A 19,305-nucleotide genomic window follows, 5' to 3' on the forward strand; every position below is an offset into this window, starting at 1 on the left:
GTTGGCTATTACTTTCATAATCCTTCTAAAGGACCTTACAAATCGCTAAGTTTCGTGAATTTTCCAAGCCTTTAAAGTTTCATTAAGTTCTTGACTTGTCCTGGTTAAGATTACTATTGCTGTGATGAAACACCAGGACCAAAGCCACTTGGGAAGGAAAGGATTTACTTGACTTTTATCACAGTCCATTGAGGGAATCCAGACAGGAACTCAAACAGGACAGGAACCTGGCAGCATCAGCTGATGCCATGGAGGGGTGCTGCTCACTCGCTTGCTCCTCATGGCTTGCTCAGTCTGCTTTCTTATAGAACCCAGGACCACCAGCCCAGAGATGACTTAACCCATGTTGGGCTGGGCCCTCCCACTTCAATCACTAATTAAGAAAATGTCCTACAGGCTTGTCTACAGACTGATTATGGAGGTATTTCCTCCATTGGGGTTTCCTCCTCTAAGATGACTCTAGCTTGTGTCAAGTTAACATAAAACTATCCAGTACACTAATGAGCATCCTGCTCAATCCAGGAAGTAGCTACAACAAAGCCCTTGCCATTGGAAAAGTCTTTCTGGATCCTGGTTCCTAATCCTGCTGGATTAACAGCATCCTTGAAAGGAGTCCAAAATTCACTGCCTGTCACTGCATCCACAGCAGAGTTTGTTTCATCTCTATTAAGCAAGTCTCATGAAAGCTATTTTAATTACTGTTTATTCCTTCTTTAGAAAGAGGCAATGTGGAAACTACACACCATTTGGGAGTTCATAACTCTTTCAATGATGTAGACTTTGAAACCATAGTAAGAATTCAGGTTTCAATTAAAAAATCTAGGAAAACGTGATACCATGAATCTTTTATTGCTAGTATTATTGCTGTATCTATCATACATTCATTGTATGAAACAATATAGTGTGACATTCCTATATAGGCATATAAAGTATTTTGATCATATCTCTGCTTCTCTTACATGTTCTCCTACCTCCCTGTCTCTCTTTTCCAGTACTATGTTCCCCTTTTATTTTTATGTTCTTTTCCTCCTATGTTCCCAGTAAGAGGAAAACTAGGCAATGTTTATCTGAGTATGGCTTATTTCATTCAATGTGATAATCTCCATTTCCATACATTCCCGGCAAAGAACATGCTTTCCTTTCTTTGTAGCTAAATAAAACTACACTATAGGGCAGGGGAGTAGCTCAGCACTAGAATGTTTGCCTAGCATACTTATGGCCCCAACACTACAAGCAATGAGTAAATAAAATGAGAAACTATTGTGTGCATACACTTTGCAGATAACTCATAATTCTGCCAACCAATAAAGTGACCGTCCATCTAAGTTTTCACTTTCCATGAATTTAGTTACTCCTGATCAACCACAATCTGAAAATTAAATGGAAAACTCCAGAAATAAGCAATTTAGAATTAAAAATATTTCTTCATTTTACTCTATAAAGTATGTGTGTCTATAAGTACATCTTCATATGGATTTGTGCACACAAGTACAGTACTTTCAGAGTCCCTAAGACCACACTGGATTCCCTGGTACTTATAGGTGGTTGTGAGCCATCTAACATGTCTTCTGCAAGGGCAACAAGTCCTCTCCAGTCCCCACAATTCATAACTTTTAAATTCCATGCCATTCAGAGTAACAGGATGACATCCTACACCACCCTGTCAGCCAGGATATAAATAACCACATATAAAAAAGGTATTTTTATATTTGTCCTATTGAAATATTTTATCCTAGGTATGGTTACATAGGGAAAACTACAGTATATGCCACATTTGGTATTATCTGCAGTTTCAAAGTCACTTAGAACAGCACCTCCTTGTGGTAGACCTGGTCCCAGTGGGGAGGATGTGGGAAAGAGCAAAACAGATTCTTGTTACTGCGTCATTCACAACAACCAGGACATGGGCCCAGCCCTGATGCTCATCCATAGATGAATGAATAAAAACAGTGTGGTAATATACAAAATAGGATTTTATTCAGCTACTAAAAAAAATGTAGTCATGACATTTACAGGGAAAAATGGATAAACCTAGAAATTATTATATTAAGCAAAGTAACTCCAATTCGGAAAGATAAGTAGCACATTTTCTATCATGTTAAGATCCTAGCATTTAAGAAATAATTCTGTATCTGTGTGTGTGTGTGTGTGTGTGTGTGTGTGTGTAGAAGGGGGTATAGGTCAAAACATGAGAAAGAAGGCTGTGAAAGGGGAATGAGGACTAAGGGAAGGTTGGGTAAGGAGGAAGGAACAATAACATGCATCCCACATAGAAGCAGAGAGGAGCTCCTAGGGGAGGAGGGAAACAGAGAGGGTGTGGGGTATGGAGGCTGGGGGAGGATGAACCAAGTAAATGCATGAGAACACCAAAATAAAGCCTGTTGCTTTATATGCTAATTAAAAAAAAAAAAAGTGGATTCACGACCTCTACAAATCCCTGACAAAATTGCAAGATGAGAACAGAAAGACTCAAGGAGATGTCTGGATGGAGAAGGCTTTAGATGAGAAGTATGCTGGGAACCTGTATATTGTCCTGTACTGGGGAGTTCACAACTGGAGTGAATAAATTTGGGCTGAACACGTGTGAATTGCATCCAAAAAAAAAAAAAAAAAAAAAGGCAAAATATTTAATAACAGCCAAAGATAAGTTTTCCCCCTTTCTACTAAGTACCTCTATCAGCCCTTAAAACAAAACAAACAAACAAACAAAAATTAAATGCCTGCAAATACAGCCTCTTTCATGGGGGGACTTAGGACAGAGCAGACCAGTGTGCATGGTGGACTGAGAATCTCTAGGTGATTTGATTCCCAGCCTGTGGAGAGCAAAGAAAACCAACTGTGAACAGAGTCCCCAGGGCTGTGTGGCTGTGTAGGGGGTTGCTCTCCAGCTGCTCATGGCCACCTGGCTGCTAAGTTACTGGTCCGCCACCTACTGCCAAAGTCAAACCAATCTCCCTACTGTCCGCAAGCGCCTCACCCTGTGAGGAGACTGTCTCTTCCCATACACAGACATCATCTTAGCAGTAAGTGAATCTGGAAGCCAGACCTCATGGGTAAGCAATTAGGTGATAGACTGAGAGGCAACTTTCCCCACCTCCTGGCCATTTGAAAAGAAATATTATCTTCAAAGAAATGTCTTTGCCTGAGATCTGAAATGCAGGGAGTATTTTTCTTGTCCCAGGCTAACCTTGCCAAGGAGATTTGCATTTAAATAAGGATAATTTGGATCCTATTCATCTAGTGGGGACAGGGAGAGCCATAGAGGAAGAAGGGGACTGCCTACTCTGCCCTGGAAATGTCTTTTTTCTGTCTTCCCTGGTCTCTCTGCCTCTCTTCTGGAGCTGGACAGGCAAAGTGCCACACACACAGTGATCTTGCTGAGACAGACATTTTTCTCTGGGGGGATCCTACCTCCTGCTCCTGCTCAAGGACCACACATTGTGGCCCTATTACATCCTCCCTGCCCTGGAGACCTGGTATAGCTTCCCACACTTGTCCCACAGACTGCTCCTGGCCTCTGACCCTTGACCCTTGTTATTTGAGCCCCTTATTCCCACTTCCTACCCACTGACTCTTCCTGTATTAGAAGAGCCAATGGGTAAGAAGTAAGAGTATACCATCACCCCTAAGGTTAAATACCCAAAGCAGTCTTCTTTGTGTTGTGTTATATAATAGCCTCTGCCTAGTCTATTTTCTTCTCCCCTTTACAATTAGATCTTGCTTCTGGAATATAGTAGTTCCCTCTGCTCCTGCTGAACCAGTGGGATTTTGCCTCACTCTACTACCCATGAACACTCCAGCTATCTCTTCATCAAATCCAGAGTATCACATGTATGAACAAAAATACCTCTGGGAAATTTACTCCTGGATTTCCCATAGGCAAGCAAGCCCCTGGGGTCTAGACTGAGCTGGTTGCCCATAATCCCCACCATTGATAATATGAACTTTGTTCTTTTGCTTCTTCACTCTGTCAGAATGTTAAGTCTTCCTTGGGGCTTGGGATATAGCTCAGTTGGTAGAATATTTAGCTAGCATCCATGAAGCCATGAGTAAATCCCTGGATGTGTGTGTGATGACACCGTTTGCAATCCCATCACACCAGAGGTAGAGTTGGATCAGAAGTTCAGGATAATCCCCAACCACAAAGATAGTTCACTAAAGCACTGGAGTTCTACCTTCAGATGGATATTCTACCTCCTCCCAGGGTGAGGACTCCCTTTGTGGTGGTAGATACTTCCTTGGAACATTGTAGCTTACTTTAGAGTTCTGTGGGTGGGGGCAAATCTGAAGGCCTGCCCCACTACCCCTCTTCCACAAACACCAGTTTGCAAACTTTACTCCTCAAATTATTTCAGCAGCTTCTAATAAGAACAATGCACAGATATTAATTTGACTCAAAACTTTCTTCTTAACCCATACAACATATTGGTAATTAAGAGTAGCGGCTAGAAAGCTCTACCACTGATGGCTTGTGTGATCTAAGGCTAAATTCCCTTCTGTTTCCCCTTGTAAATAAGGGTTGAGGCGTAATTATGATAGAATTCATGAGTTCAGGGACTATCAGGTGTGTTAAGATACATAATGATTTTTAGGATGTAGGAATGTTAGGGGTGAATGTTAGTTTCCCCTAACTCTGATGTATTTATAGTGCCCCAAACATACTGTGGTCACTCCTTTCTGCATTCTGCCTTTTCCTCAAGACCCTGAGACCAGCTGTCTGCCACTTAGTGATCCTATGGCACCCCCAGTGAATTTCTATTCCAGCACATGTCACTTTCATTAATTATGTTTAAAAACCCGAGTTGTTTTGTTTGAGCACTTACGTGTGCCAAGCTCTGTTCTAAATACATCCATATATTCTCTTAATTAAACCTTGTCATAAATACACGACATCTTTTAGTAAGTGGCAAGTGATATATATGTTGTTGTTCCTTGTAGATTGTGAGGTTCTTTATGAGAGATTCTACAATTCATATCCTGATCATCTTTGACTCTTCAGCACTCAAAGAGGTGCTCTGTGCATTGTAGGTATTCGATTAGGTTAAGATCTCTTCATTGACCCAATCAGAATTTGCTAGGGTGAGAGAGAGAGAGAGGGAGAAGGAGAGGGAGAGAGAGAGAGAGAGAGAGAGAGAGAGAGAGAGAGAGAGAGAGAGAGATGAGCATTGAGGGGCATTTTGGGAGGATGGATGATGGCTGTGTCTGAAACCATCAGTGCTATAAGCAGAGGCTGCAATAGCTGCCATTAAATCCTTAGTATTATATGAACATTTTCTATAGTGCTCACAGGTTAATGTGTTCTCCTTTGATTCTCTACTGTCATATAATCTCAGGTCTTTCCAAGGACATAATAATACAATTCATGATGACATTTCACTCTGCGCTCTTGTTTCAGGGGTCATATTCAGGAATCCGGGGAGTTTTAAAAGGCCTCACCTCGTGGGGGTGCCTGCTTTTGGTGAAGGGTAAAGAGACACTTCCCCTGGTGACCTTTTCTTCTCATTGAACACCAAATGCAAATTGCTGCAGATTTAGAGAAATATAATCAGCAGCTAATGTTATCATTTCTATGTCGATGGTCTAAGACCATAAACACAAATAAGCATTGCCAAATTGCTACAGAATAAGCTTTGCATAATTGAAGGCATGTAAAAGAAAGCCAGAGATAAATATTTTTACTTCATCTGACATTTCTTCCCTACCTTTGAACATTGTAGGCTCCTTCTCAGAGGGCAGTTTAGATCAAAACGATTACAGTATGTCTAGATGACCTTGAAGCTGATTTTAGCAGAGAAAAGCAACAACCAATCATGTCAGGGACCCCAAAGGACACCAATGAGAATGAATGAACCACAGACTCAAATCAGACAATCTGCAAAGCCCTCAGATTTAGCTTGCTCTATCCTAGTGATGTTAGCACAAATTAGAGGTCACTCTTTGGTTGCTTGGAGATTGGGGCATTATTGGAAATGTAACCTCTGGATTGTCTTCTTAGGAACTATCACTGCTGGAATGAGGCGTGGATGACAAGACCTGATCTTCCTGTTGGATTTGGAGGCTGGCAGGTTGTGGACAGCACACCCCAGGAAAACAGTGACGGTAAGCCTGCCTCTTCCGTATTCACTGCACACTTCGGTATGTGGGTAGCCTGCTCATTAGGAACCAACACTAGACATGTGCTTGCTAGGTATGCATACAGGATTAACTGCCTGTCAATCAAATTTCACTTCATTTCAATAGTCAGCTTTACCCTGATTGTTTTACAACTTTTGGGAACAAATATAACTTATATAATTCATCTAATCTCGCTTTGATAAGCAGTTTTGAAGACAGGGGCAAAAAATATCTGGGTAAGCATTTTTACTAAGCTATAAAATATACTTCAGCCCTCCCTGATCCACAATGATGAGGTGGTAAAAGACTAGTGAGAAAATAAAGACATTGAAAAATAATTATAAATCACCTATTAAATTGTTGTTCTTCTGAAGCCTGGTGTCTTATATTTGCTATTCTCCTTCAACACGTGAGGGGATAGATATTTGTCTTCTAACTTTCCAGCCCTGCTAATCAGGAGCAGCTGTGACCAAACCCAGATTTTTATAGAATCACAATTTTTTTAAATGTAATGATAATTACCAACAGACTGCAAACCCAGATGCATTCCGCTTTCCTTTGATGCTGGTCTGAGACAGTGATGTTGTAAGTCTTCGTAGATGTGGAAGCATTCAGTTCACAGTCATGATGAAGCCATTCTGTGATGCTGGATTTTATGGAGAAAGTATCATGCTATCTGCTGTTCTAGACATTATAGTATGAGGAGACTCGAAGAACTACAGCAGCTAATCTCATAGAAAATATGAATAGATGGCTAAAATTTAATAGATCTTAGAAACAGAAACATGAGCATGTTAAGTTGTTAAATAAGGAACATTGCTTAGTGGGGATGGTTAGGGTTCAAATTTTAGAACTAAACCTGACAAATCTCACAAACAAAAAACAGTCAAAGAAAGATCAGTAGAACTTCCAACCATGTATCAGGGACAGTCATACTTAGGTTTCTGTCGCTGTCATAAGCACCAGGACCAAAAGCAACTTGGGGACAGAAAAGTAGAATTTCAGCTCACAGTTGTAGTCCATCATGAAGGGAAGTCAGGGCAAGTGCTAAAGGTGGCTTGCTCAGGCTGATTTCTCATGCAACCAGAACCTCCTGGCCAGGGATGGCACCACCTACAGTGAACTCAGTGCTCCAGCATCAATCACAGATCAAGAGAATGTCCCCACAGGCTTGTCCACAGGTCAATCTGATAGAGGTGTTCTCTCAATTGAGGTTTTCCTCTCTCAAGTGACTCTAGCTCCTGCCAAGTAGACAAAAACTAACCAGGATAATTTGAAAATGGGATAAACAGACTAACGCATGCATTTTTCATCAGCAGACTAGAATTAGGAATAGTGTTGACCCAATATTCTTTTCCTGGCCTTTAAATTTGGGGTTGAGTTGGTATTGCTAGCCATGATCATGTATATTGATCACCTGTCTTCTACAACCAGTGCAAATATTTAGGCAAAGTCACTGGTGAAGCTGAGAAGCACTGGTGTCTGTAGAGCCCCCTCAGTGTGTGTGCTGTCCTGTAGATGGGCAGAATTGGCAACAACAAATTCACACTGTCTTCCTTTTTGTTGTGTGCTATAGGCATGTACCGCTGCGGGCCAGCCTCTGTTCAAGCTGTTAAGCACGGTCACGTCTGCTTCCAGTTTGATGCCCCATTTGTTTTTGCAGAGGTAAGTGGAAAGCTGGAGCAAAGTGTCATTTTCCACCACCACCTCTTAACACATCGAAGAGTTAGACGCCAGGTTGTTACTTCTTGATTTCCCAGGTACGTGGTGTATGCTTCCTGTCAACCAGACATTCTTCCATCCTCAAGTTCTTAACGATAATTGCAGTTCCTACTTAACACTTTGCTGCCTGGAAGTCTTGAGATTGTTTTTCTACTAAAAGCAAGAGATTTTTCAGACCTGAGTTTAGTTCTGGGTGCCTAGGACCTGGTAGGCACCAATAGTTCTTAAGATATTAAGTGATGAACTGGATCACTCGACCAAAGCTTTGCTAAGGGCAGCAGCAATAGCAGCAGTAGCAACAGCTAAAATGAAAAGGAAGGATACAAAGAGCTACACAAGTACAGAAATTTGGGCCACTTAATGGGTTGATGAAGATGTTAAGTAAAGGGCCCAGGATTCCGGAACAACAGTGGAGGAGCTAGAAGGAGAGGAAATAGCTAATTAGATCAATGTAAGAGACATCAGGTAAGAGAGAAGACTAGGAGTCTCTAAGGGCAGAGTGGGGTATTTGAAAGGCTGAGATGCAAGATTCCATTGAGACATATTTATAGCAATCAACACTGGAACTGGACCTCTCCTGTATCCATCTCTTTCTGGACAATTACTCTGCCTGCTGCTTGATGCTCATAGCAGCCCTTTTAAAATGAGTTTTGCAAGTCTCCCCGCTCAATGGAAAAGAAAATCAAGGAAAACACAGGCAGAGTGCCTAATATCCTTTCCCTAATAATCTAGCTAATGAAGAGGAGTGATGAGTTTTGAAACCAGGTGGGCACTGAGTTTAGGCTAGCAGCCACTCAAGAAAGAATAAGTATTTAGTGTTGGCTCACATCAGAAAAGTTTATGGGGAGCTGAGAGGCCCAGGTCCTTGGGATGTATAATCCTCAAAGGGGAAAATGTCAGTTAGTCCATTCACACAGTAGCTGCTGTATGAACAATATAGTCAACATAAGATTGCATCCGTACCTGGAGACACATTAATTGAGAAAATGGACCCAGGAACTAAAAGACACCAAAGACCTCAATACTCTAAGGCAGGAAGTGACCTGGCAACCATGATTCCCTGTGTAAATACAGACGACCCCCCCCCAGGATAACTTCACTTATATTCTTTTAAGTTTGTAATGGTGCAAAGAAATACAAATTCAATAGAAACCATGCTTTGGATTTTGAATTCAGATCTCTTCCTGGGATAGAGATGCTCTCAGATGATACTGGGTAACAGCAAGCTGCAGCTCCCAATCACCTCATAACCACAGGGTAAATAGCAGACACCCTACAGTGTACCCTGCCACTCAGCTAAGATTGCTGTAGAGGAAGTATTTGGAATGCCTTTTTAGCTTATCAGATCTTCAATTTACAATGAGTCCAATCAAAAGCCAAAGAGTATTTTATGGTCATAGTCCTTAGAGCAGAGTACTGTGGGGTCACTGGAAACAGCAGTGGTTAGTGCTTATTTAGACAAAAGAGATCCAACAAGAGGTCAGGAGGGCTCAGTGACATGCTCAGTGGGTAAAATCACTTGCTGCCAAGTTGATGAGTTCAATCTCTGGGACCCAGATAGCAAGAACCAACTCCCACAAGTTGTCCTTTGACCTCTACATCCATAACATGGTGCACACATTAAATAAATAAATAGATTTGGAAGAAAGGAAAAAAGTTGAGGAGAAAAAAGAGAATTTCAGGCAGAGGGATGACCTTGACATCCAAGTGCTATGTGGGGCAGCTAACAGCTCTACAGAGTCACCAGCATACTAATGATGTACCAGGGTGTCAAACAAAGGTAAAGGCTAAAGGTCTGTGTGAAGATCTTCACATCCTGAGAAATTAATCCTTTATTCTGTAAGCTAGAGAGAGTTATCATTGCTAAGATACATCAATCAGAGCACTGACAGCCTATGGAGCATGGGTTGGCTGGAATTGTCACTGAAGATAGGAGACTTACCTAAGAGATCAGATTGTCTCCTCGTGAGGGAGATGGGAAGGGCTTTATATCATTCTAAGCAAAGCAAAAGGACACCTGACAAAAATATCTTGAGGGAAGAGTGATTTATTTGGGCTTGTGGTCTGAGGGGAAATGGTCTGTTGTGATGTGGAAGGTACAGCAGCTGAGGTGGAAGTATGAAGCAACTGGCTACCTTACCTCAGGAAGTCTACTGGAAGCAGGGTTGGCCTGCCCTAAGCAGCTCACTTCTCCCAGCTAGAGCCAGCTCCTAAAGGTTCCACAGCCTCCACAGCCTGTGCCATCTGCTAGAAACAAAGGGCTCAAACATGTGATCCCATGAGGCACATTCACATTCAAAACATAACAGACGTGAGCTGGACACATGGCAGTCACCAGGAAAGGAGGGATAGTATTGAGAAGCAAGTGTCAGCATTTAGCCGGCAGAAATCACACATGTGGAGTACAGAAGGAATACACTGTACCTGCCATTGCAGTTCCCAGACGCCTCCGGAGACCAGCCCTACTGTGCTAGGAGTTTTATCCATTTGATTTCACTCTGACATTTGAAAATTCGTACAAACCTCCCCTGCTGTCACCTGACAGTTTATGACACTCTGAAAAATCTCTTAAGGGGAGATGACTCTGAAACCCATGAAGCTTTAGTTTTATATTTTTATTGTACTTTATTGCTACAAAGGAGAGAGGCTGGCCCCCTTGTAGTAGTCAAGAGCCTAATAGCTGTTAATGCAAGCACTTTTTGTTGTTATTAAATATAGATCAGGGTGTTGGGAATGTCATCAAGATTTGCAGATAGATAATTGCCCTCTCTTGCTGCTGCAGAGGCTTTTTTGTCAGATGATGCAGGCTGTTGCTTTAGCCTGGGCTGGATTCCAGGTCCAAGCTATCTGACTGAGATATATGAGCTACCTAAAAGCATATGAGGTTTCTTCTTCTCTCAGGGTGCTCAGCAGGACCCCATAGGGGTGAGTGGGTAACTTCAGTGTGCATCTCCTCCCTCCATGACTCAGGTTGAAGCTGATGCTCCTTCCCTTCCTCCACCTGTGTGTCATTCTTCCTCTTCCTGCCCCAGGAATGTCAGCAAGTGGCTTGCCTGTTCCTGCCTCTCAGAATGCTGACACCATAGCCATTCGTTACCAGCTCCCAGGCCATCCGGCTCATTGATTAATCATCAGCTTTTCTAGGGCTTTCCTTGGTATCTGAGTGAAAATAGAACCTAGAAGGGGAAAGAGACATGGGAAAAGTCCTCCCCTTCCTTCTCCCCCACTTTTCATAGAAAGGGCAGAGGGATGGAGTTGGGCATCCACACCTGGGATTCTCTGCCCCATCCCCCACACTCCTTCACATCATTGAGTTCCCTTGGGTCTAAAGACCCAGGTGCCACCTTTCTCCCCAGCACAACATGGCTCAGAGCCTCTGAAGAGGTAGATGGAGATAGAAATGGCTTTAAGTCTAAAGCCATCTGAGTTCCAATGTTCATCTGCTTCAGCAGCTCTCAGTAAAGAACTGACTCTTGGGAAAGATGGTTCTCTTCGCCTTCACTCCTTGCAATGGAGTCTGCTGCCCTCTTCACCACCTCACCCCAAATGGACACACACACACTAATGCACATGCATGTATATATGCACGGTATATCTGGGAGTCACACACACACACACACACACACAAATACATACACACACCTTTCACATACCACATACTGTAAACATACATGCACACACAGAGATACACATACAGACATGCATTCATGGGCAGTTGTTGTTTACACCGCATATATATATATATGCGGTGTAAACAACATATATATATATGTATATATATACATATATATATATATATATGCACACCATCAGGTCTCAAACATATGTACATAACACACACAAAGCCCATACCACACACAGTCATGAACATACTTACACACACACACACACACACACACACATACACACACCATCTGGGATAGAAAATTTGTGAAGGTAGGGTCTCCTGTATTCTCATCAGTAGGAGCAATATCGGCTGCAATGATGAGACCCCAGCTGCATCTTGTGCTATGAGTCTTTATGGGCGATAATGAACATGTGTGACCCTGCAGAGATCACCCACAGAGCAGGCCCAGCCTCCCATACTCACAAGCTACAAATGGCAAGGACAGGGTGTTTGCCAGTTATACCTGGCGGTCCCTGGCTGAGCAGGGACGCAGGGCCTTAGTATGCTCTGGAGGAAGCATTGCTTCCTCTGAGTGGCCTATAGCAGGGTTGTTTCCACATATAAATGAAGGAAGCAAAGAGACTTTGTCCTTGGGTTCCAAGCTCTAGAAGGCATCTCCATCCCCACAGAGTGTACCGTGCTATGGGCACCGGCAACTCATTTGCAGAGATCTTCTACCCTGCCAAGTTCCAGCCCACCTCCCTGAGCCCCCCAGGACTGACAGACAATACAACTTGCACAGGAAACATCATGGCTGACCAGAGGCCAGAGTGTCATGCTATGAAGGCAGGAAGCACCAGCTGTCATAACAGGAGCCTGGCTCTATGTGGCCACAGTCTATGAGTACATAGGAAGGACTTAGGTATTCGCTAAGATTAACTTCCTCAAAACAAACAAAATCCAAAACTAGCCTCAAACACAGAGGTTTCACAACCAGGTATAAGTAAACCCCAGCCCCTGGGAGGCCAAGGCCAAATCAGAAGCCAGCCTAGTGAGTTCTAGACCAAGCTGAGCTACACAAGGATAACCCATATCAAAAATGACAAACAGAAACTGCCAAGATGGTGTGAGGAGTAAAGATTCTTGCTGCCAAGTCCAAAGACCTGAGTTCAATCCCTGGAACCACATGGTAGAAGGAAAGAACTGACTCCTACAAGTGTCCTCTGACCTCCACACATGCCCCCAACCCCCATACACACACATAAACAAAAAAAGTAAAAAAAAAAAAAAAGCATCAAAACATATGTATAAAGAGAAATTTCCAAGCAGTGCTGATTCATTTTCCAACCCTTCTACCAAAGATATTATCTATCCCACCTTCATAGGAAGTAGCACAGCCTGAAGCCATGTGCCTATGCATAACTACCACTCTAGCCTCAGCAGTTGGCTGCATCTGGAGCCTATCACCTGTACCTTTTTTTGGTACCTAGATTGTTCATCTTTAAACAAGGATACAGGACTAGCACACCAACAGCTGGACTGAAAGTACACTGCAGCCACTTTGTCTCCACCTCCCACCCCTAGTACACATTAGAGAAATGCTATTTCAGTCACATGTTACTCCCCCAAGGGACAGTATTGTGTGGCTGGCTTGAGGTTAGCTATAGGGAAGGAGAGGCCAGAACTTAGTCACTTCATATCTAGCCCTGTCCTCCTGGGAAGCTGTGAGCCATGACAAGGGTTGTGATTGGAGGGATGTTTATAATCACTGTTCTGGGAGCTTGGAAGTAGGGGAACAGCTGCCATGCTTGTGTTGCTTCCTACAAAAGGGATGTTAGCATTCTCGGGAAGCTCATTTAAACATATCCAAAGACAAATGTTTCTTAGGTAATTGTCTGTCCTTTCTCGCTCTACTTTTGGATGCCCTGTCTCAGTCTTGCATTCCATCAAACCCCAAATATGCTGATGCCTAGGTGGGAAAGGAAGTAAACAATAGAATGGGGCCAACCCAGGACAAAGTTCAAGGGGATGAGGTCATGGCTAGCCTAGGTGAAGGTCAAAGATGGGCTGTGGACTACTAGCCCAAAGGTCAAAGAGACCGGCAAAAAGGGGAATAGGCTGTGCACCAGCCAAGGTAAAAACTCAGGAGAATGAGCTACAGGTTGGCTCAGGGATTGTAGCTCTCTAACAGATACATGACCTCCTGATACATGACCACAAAACTTCACTTGCCCTGATGAGTCTTGGTAATGTCATCTGTAGCAAATAGAACAATACAGACTTTGTGAGATTGATGTTCCAGGAGGTATACTTTATCACCTACAATGTATCTCTAAACACTGGGCATTTCCCCAATGCTAACTACATCCTCCTTAGCTGAGACCAGATTCGTGTAAATTCAGAACATTTTTGTGAGGAAGTGTGGAAAGTTGTTCTCTTTAATCTCCAATTTTAAAGTTAAGGGAAAAACATCATATTCCCACCATTATTCCATGATGGCCATGCCGGTTTTAGTCAATTAGGAACTTTTCAAGTCATGTTCACACAGATCTCACTCTCGACTAAAAGATTTTTATGAAACTAGCAAGACGGGAATGATGGGTTTTCATGTTACAGAAATCAGAACTGAAATTCACAGAGGTTAACACAGCTTCCTGCAGGTCCTTTACCAGCACTGGAGCCCAGGTTTCCTACAGCTAATCTAGCATCTCTGTGGAACTCAGCAGGCTTTTCGCCTGCCCATCTTCTGCCTTCCTTCCCCCATTCTTCAGCACATCGGCTGCTATGCATCTTGTATATTTCAACCTGTTACTCTTTAGCCACTTCCATACTACTCCATGCATCTACAAAGAACCTTGGAGATGCCTTCTCACTGTGTTTATTGTACTGTAGTCCAGAAGTTCTCAGGCCTGGATAGTCATTAGAGTCACCTGAGACCACTTTGAAATATAATATATTTAGAACCCCACCAAAGCCACCTTAATAAGCATCTATCTGTTTTTAAGTCCCCACACAAAAACACACAGATGATTCTGACTCCCAGACTCTCCCCTACCACTGTGTCAACTTATAACGGAAGGACAAGATCTATTTTGCCCAACATTAGAGCTCTGGCACTTTGGACACTATCTGAGAATGCTATTAAATAATACATAACTATCGATAACATTTACCTCTATGCCAGGCACTGTGGTAAGTAGTTCACGTGCATTTATTTCAGTTAATTCGGCCAGTAATGCTGTGAGGGAGGCACTTTTATTACCTCACTTAAAGGAGCAGGAGCTAAGCTGGGAGAAGGCTGGAAAAACATCCAATGGCCATTGGCAGTGTTGCTGTTTCCTACCCAATGCCCTGATTATACACGGAACTCCAAAAGAGAGAGTAGGTGTACCATAATGGGGGCCCTTGAAATCACCTTTCAGACAAATCTGCCGCTGCCTCTAGAAAACACAATGGAGACCCAGAGCTGTGGAAGAGCATGGGTTCAGCTTCATCCCAAGGCAGTCTCCAGTGCCTAATTTAAATGCTCAATCCCCAAGAATCGTTTACATTTCTCCTGGATGGTTTAATTATAGTTTTCAATTAAAACATGTTTGCTAGAAATAACACAGTTAATACAACTGAAACAGACAAGAATTTGTTCTTATCTAAGAAATCCTGAGGTTGATGGTCTAAGCTTGGTCCCTCTGAATGATTCATTGGGCCAGCAAGTCTGTTCTTCCTGTCAGTTTCTAGTGTCTGACCAAGCTTTTCTTCACTGTCCCAGGTAGACAACAGCTCCAAGCAGCATCTCACTCCCCATGAAGACATCTAAGGGATGTCTTAGGAGGGCAGACTCTCCTATGTCCCTCTGTCCTTTTGTAGTGGTCAGAATTCTTCCCACGAATCCACTTAGTTGACCTCCTTCCCTCCTAAATATAGATTTCACAGCCTTTGCTAGCTTAGCAGGATTGAGGAAGGCAAGTAGTGAACATGATGCTTCCAGTTTCCCCAAACAGGGTTGAATTTACCAGGAAGAGGAAAGAAAGAAATGTTCAACAATGAGACAACCAATGGAGCCTGGCTCAGATAGTCTCTCTTGACTCATGACTGATCCAAAGTAGATTCCCCTTAAGAATTTTTAAAATTCATTCTCTCTCTCTCTCTCTCTCTCTCTCTCTCTCTCTCTCTCTCTCTCTCTCTCACACACACACACACACACACACACACACACACACACGAGAGAGAGAGAGAGAGAGAGAGAGAGAGAGAGAGAGAGATGAGGGTAAGGGCATGTGCATTCCATGGCAAGTTTGTAAATTTATGGCAATCAGAGGACTGTGGATGGAATTGGTCTGTCCTGGCATCTTTACGTGGGTTCTAAGAATCAGACTAAGGTGGCTGAGCTTGAGTGCCAAGCACTTTTACTGGCACTTTGTCTGGCCCCAGAATATTTTTAAAAGGAGTTTGCCTGTGGCTTCACTTCCGCTAAAGAAAGAAACGCACAAATGCTAGGGGCTGGATGTCTATAACATGGAACATTGAAGATTTTGGAGACAAGAAATTTGCTTTGTTTTTCTTAATTGAGACATGATGGTTGTGTCTCTGTGAGGTTTGAGATGGTAATGTGTGGTGACAAATGATAATAATCTCTGATCTTCAGTCATTTTATGTGCTGGGAACTTAATAATCTTCTCAACATTTAAATGTGTACCACAGATTGTATTAACTGGTGCTGTAGAAAAAAGTCAGGAATTTCATCAATCCAACTGAATTTTTTTTTTTGCCCCTGACTGAATTCTTTTACATGCCCTTCTCTTCATTTTCTTGTCTTTAGTAACCCCTGTTCCAGTCTTTTCTTTAAGATCAGCATTTCAGTTTCCACAAATAAGTGAGACTATGTGATATTTGTTTTTCTGCATCTGGCTTATTTCACTTAATACCTTCTAGTACTACGTGCACTGCTACCAATGACAAGATTTTATGTATTGTGTGGCTAAATAATATTCCTTGTCTCTGTGTATTATGTTTGTTTACCTATTCATCCACTGATGAGCATTCATGTTAATTACATGTTTTAGCTACTGTGAATATTATAATTAGTAACAAAACCATTTGACGATAACTAATGCTCTCCTCTTTTGTTTCTAGGTCAACAGTGATCTTGTTTACATTACAGCTAAGAAAGATGGCACCCATGTCGTAGAAGCTGTAGATAGCACCCACATTGGGAAATTAATTGTGACCAAACAAATTGGAGGAGATGGTATGCAGGATATCACTGATACTTACAAATTTCAAGAAGGTAATTTGCTACAACCGAGTGTATTTTTTCCCAATTCCATTTAGTACTTATTCACTGTCAAGATGAAATATGTTCCAGAGAATGCCCTGGCATTTGCAGCATCTGGTATTAAGGGCAGAAACATAAACTCTCATAAGCAGCAGACACCCACAGTTCTTCATTATTTTGCTTGCTTGTTTTGAGCAGAATTCCCCCTCACATGGCTTATGAAGTACTAAAATTCCATTTTAGTGTACTTTAGAATGTATTCTTGCTCACAAGGACCTTGATTATAAGTAATCTCATTAGATCACACCCTCCGCATTATATCAACTTAGTTAAATAATAGAAGCTTAAGTCATTACTTCACATTTATTGAGCACTTTATATAAATTATTTTTGACACATTGTTTCGTTAGGTTGTCGTGGAAACCTGATGTGTATGATAGATTGGTAAAATGGTGCAATCTCAGTAAAGTAGGCCAATCGGGTTGAAGGCTGATTTCAATTACAACACAATGTTTTGATGGAGGGTTGTTAAATTTTATTATACAGCACATGTCAAATGGTACAATTGTGTTCAATTACATCTCAATCAACACTATGACCACAATCCTAACAGTGAACAGGACACAGTTTCTGTCCCCACACAAGAGGTAGAATCATTACACAGATAAAGATATGAGAACAGAGAAACACTGGTTCTGATCAAGAGTGTCCAAAGAATTGAAATTTAGGCAAAGACCTCATTTAAAATTTAAAGGAAACTGGATGGGTCAGGTTCCAGGAAGCAGATCCATAGTCAAAGACATTTTGTTAAACAGTACTAGATGTTTAGGGTAACAAGATCTCCATGTCCCTTTTAGCATAGAGTGCCCAATGCCGTTCTGGGGAGAATGCTGGCTGTTTTGAGGGCAGAAAGCTACAATATCTTTTGGAAATGGCTAGCCTCCAGAGATTCTTAAAGGTGGCATTTATTTTAGTGAATGGATAAAAATTATGGCTAGTTAGCATATGCTAAATATTCATAGGCATTCCTGAAGTGTTAATGTGTACAGTTTATTTTAAATGTTTTATACTGCCTTCTTGCTCTTATTTACAAAAACAATTTGCACTATAAAGACAAAACCTGCTGAACTGAGACAGGTATGCAGTGTTGAAGTTTAGAATTTTTTTCATTTGAACTCATGAATTTCTACTGTTTTTCTGAAATAGTTCAGTCTCTGCATTTGATTGTCATCTAGTGCACAACACAAACACACAAAAGAAAACCTCTCTTCCTCCTCTAGGTATTTTGACTTTTCTCTAGAAGGAAAGTTAAAAACAATATAAACACATTGAAACTAGGAAAGCAAGCAATGTACTCTCTCACTGAGATGCAAAGAAAAAGATTTGAAGAAGCAGAAAGGAACGTCCTTAGAGAATGTGGAAAAACTAGCTAGATCCATTGCAGCCACTCAACAGCCCACTCTTAGCCACACAGCACACCTGCATGGAGCTGAGGGCACCACAGCCCTGCTGTCTGGCTTACTGTGGGGGAAAGCAGAGTCCAGTCCTTGCCTTGATAGAAGAGAAGGGCCATGACATGGGGTGGGCAGATGACCCAAGTGCAGAAAAGGGCACCCTGAAATTCTCCCAGTACTCATGACAGGAACCTGTATCTTTACCATGTTGTTGTCTGAGAAGAATTGACAGAACAATTCGTTTGGTTCCCAATCTGATAGAGTGGCCCCTAAGTGCGACTCTGATTTTATGTAGCATCTTCTGTGACTTCTTTGAATCCAGATACACTGAGGATGGACACTATATACCTATGGAGATGATTGAGGACAGAAAAAAACTTATACCAGATGCAGGAACAAGTTGATATGTAATTTAATTGTGAAGAGATTACTTTTCACTTCAACTAAAACTTAATATCAATTTTAACTTTTCTTTCCAAAATGTAAGATTAAGAAATGTGAAAGCTTTGAAACCCAGAATTCTAAAAAGAAAAAAAAAATGTTCTGTAGCAATATGTGCCCTTTTCTTATGATATTTGGACCCATTTCCTCTTTACTTCATCCATGACTCCAGCATTGCTTGTTTCTCTCTCCTTCCCTCCCCCCCCCCTCTCTCTCACTCTCTAACTAATAAGCAATTAAGCATCTCCTATATTCAATTATTTCTCTAAACAAAACTATTCCTTACTACACATGCCCATTCTGTGTCCTTCCTTATCTGCCAGCCACCATCTTCAGAGACCTGGGGAAAATTACACCTAGTCTGTTCCTTCCCTGTCCATTCCTGTTCCACTGGGCCCCATCTACAATCAGAATATCCTTGAAGCCACTCTTAGCTGCACAGTGACATGTGGGATCAGGGTCTACAGGTGCTGCCCTGCTTCCATGCCTGGCTTCCTGGTGTTGTTCACCCCTTTCTTGACATCCTTCTCTTGTGTATGTGTGTGTGTGTGTGTGTGTGACATCCTTCACACCTCGCCATCTTGTGTTTTCTGTCTTCTACAACACTAAGCTTGCCTTTCTCTGATGCTGTCTGAATTCTGACTATCCTTTGTGGGTTTCATGCCTACCAAATTTGTGTTCTCTCTAGAGAGCCA

At 42.1% G+C, this 19,305-nt stretch overlaps 1 protein-coding gene across 1 annotated transcript in view; it reads left to right on the forward strand.

Moving 5' to 3' along the window:
- The window catches only part of F13a1 (coagulation factor XIII A chain), a 166,245-nt gene that overhangs the window by 113,644 nt on the left and 33,296 nt on the right, over nt 1-19,305 (forward strand). Inside the window, exons 9-11 of the mRNA XM_051194436.1 lie at nt 5,996-6,099; nt 7,691-7,779; nt 16,574-16,727. Coding sequence (XP_051050393.1) covers nt 5,996-6,099; nt 7,691-7,779; nt 16,574-16,727 — 347 coding nt within the window. The remainder of the gene's footprint in view (nt 1-5,995; nt 6,100-7,690; nt 7,780-16,573; nt 16,728-19,305) is intronic.

This window comes from Phodopus roborovskii, unplaced genomic scaffold (assembly GCF_943737965.1).
Source record: "Phodopus roborovskii unplaced genomic scaffold, PHOROB, whole genome shotgun sequence".
Taxonomy (NCBI): Eukaryota; Metazoa; Chordata; class Mammalia; order Rodentia; family Cricetidae; genus Phodopus; species Phodopus roborovskii.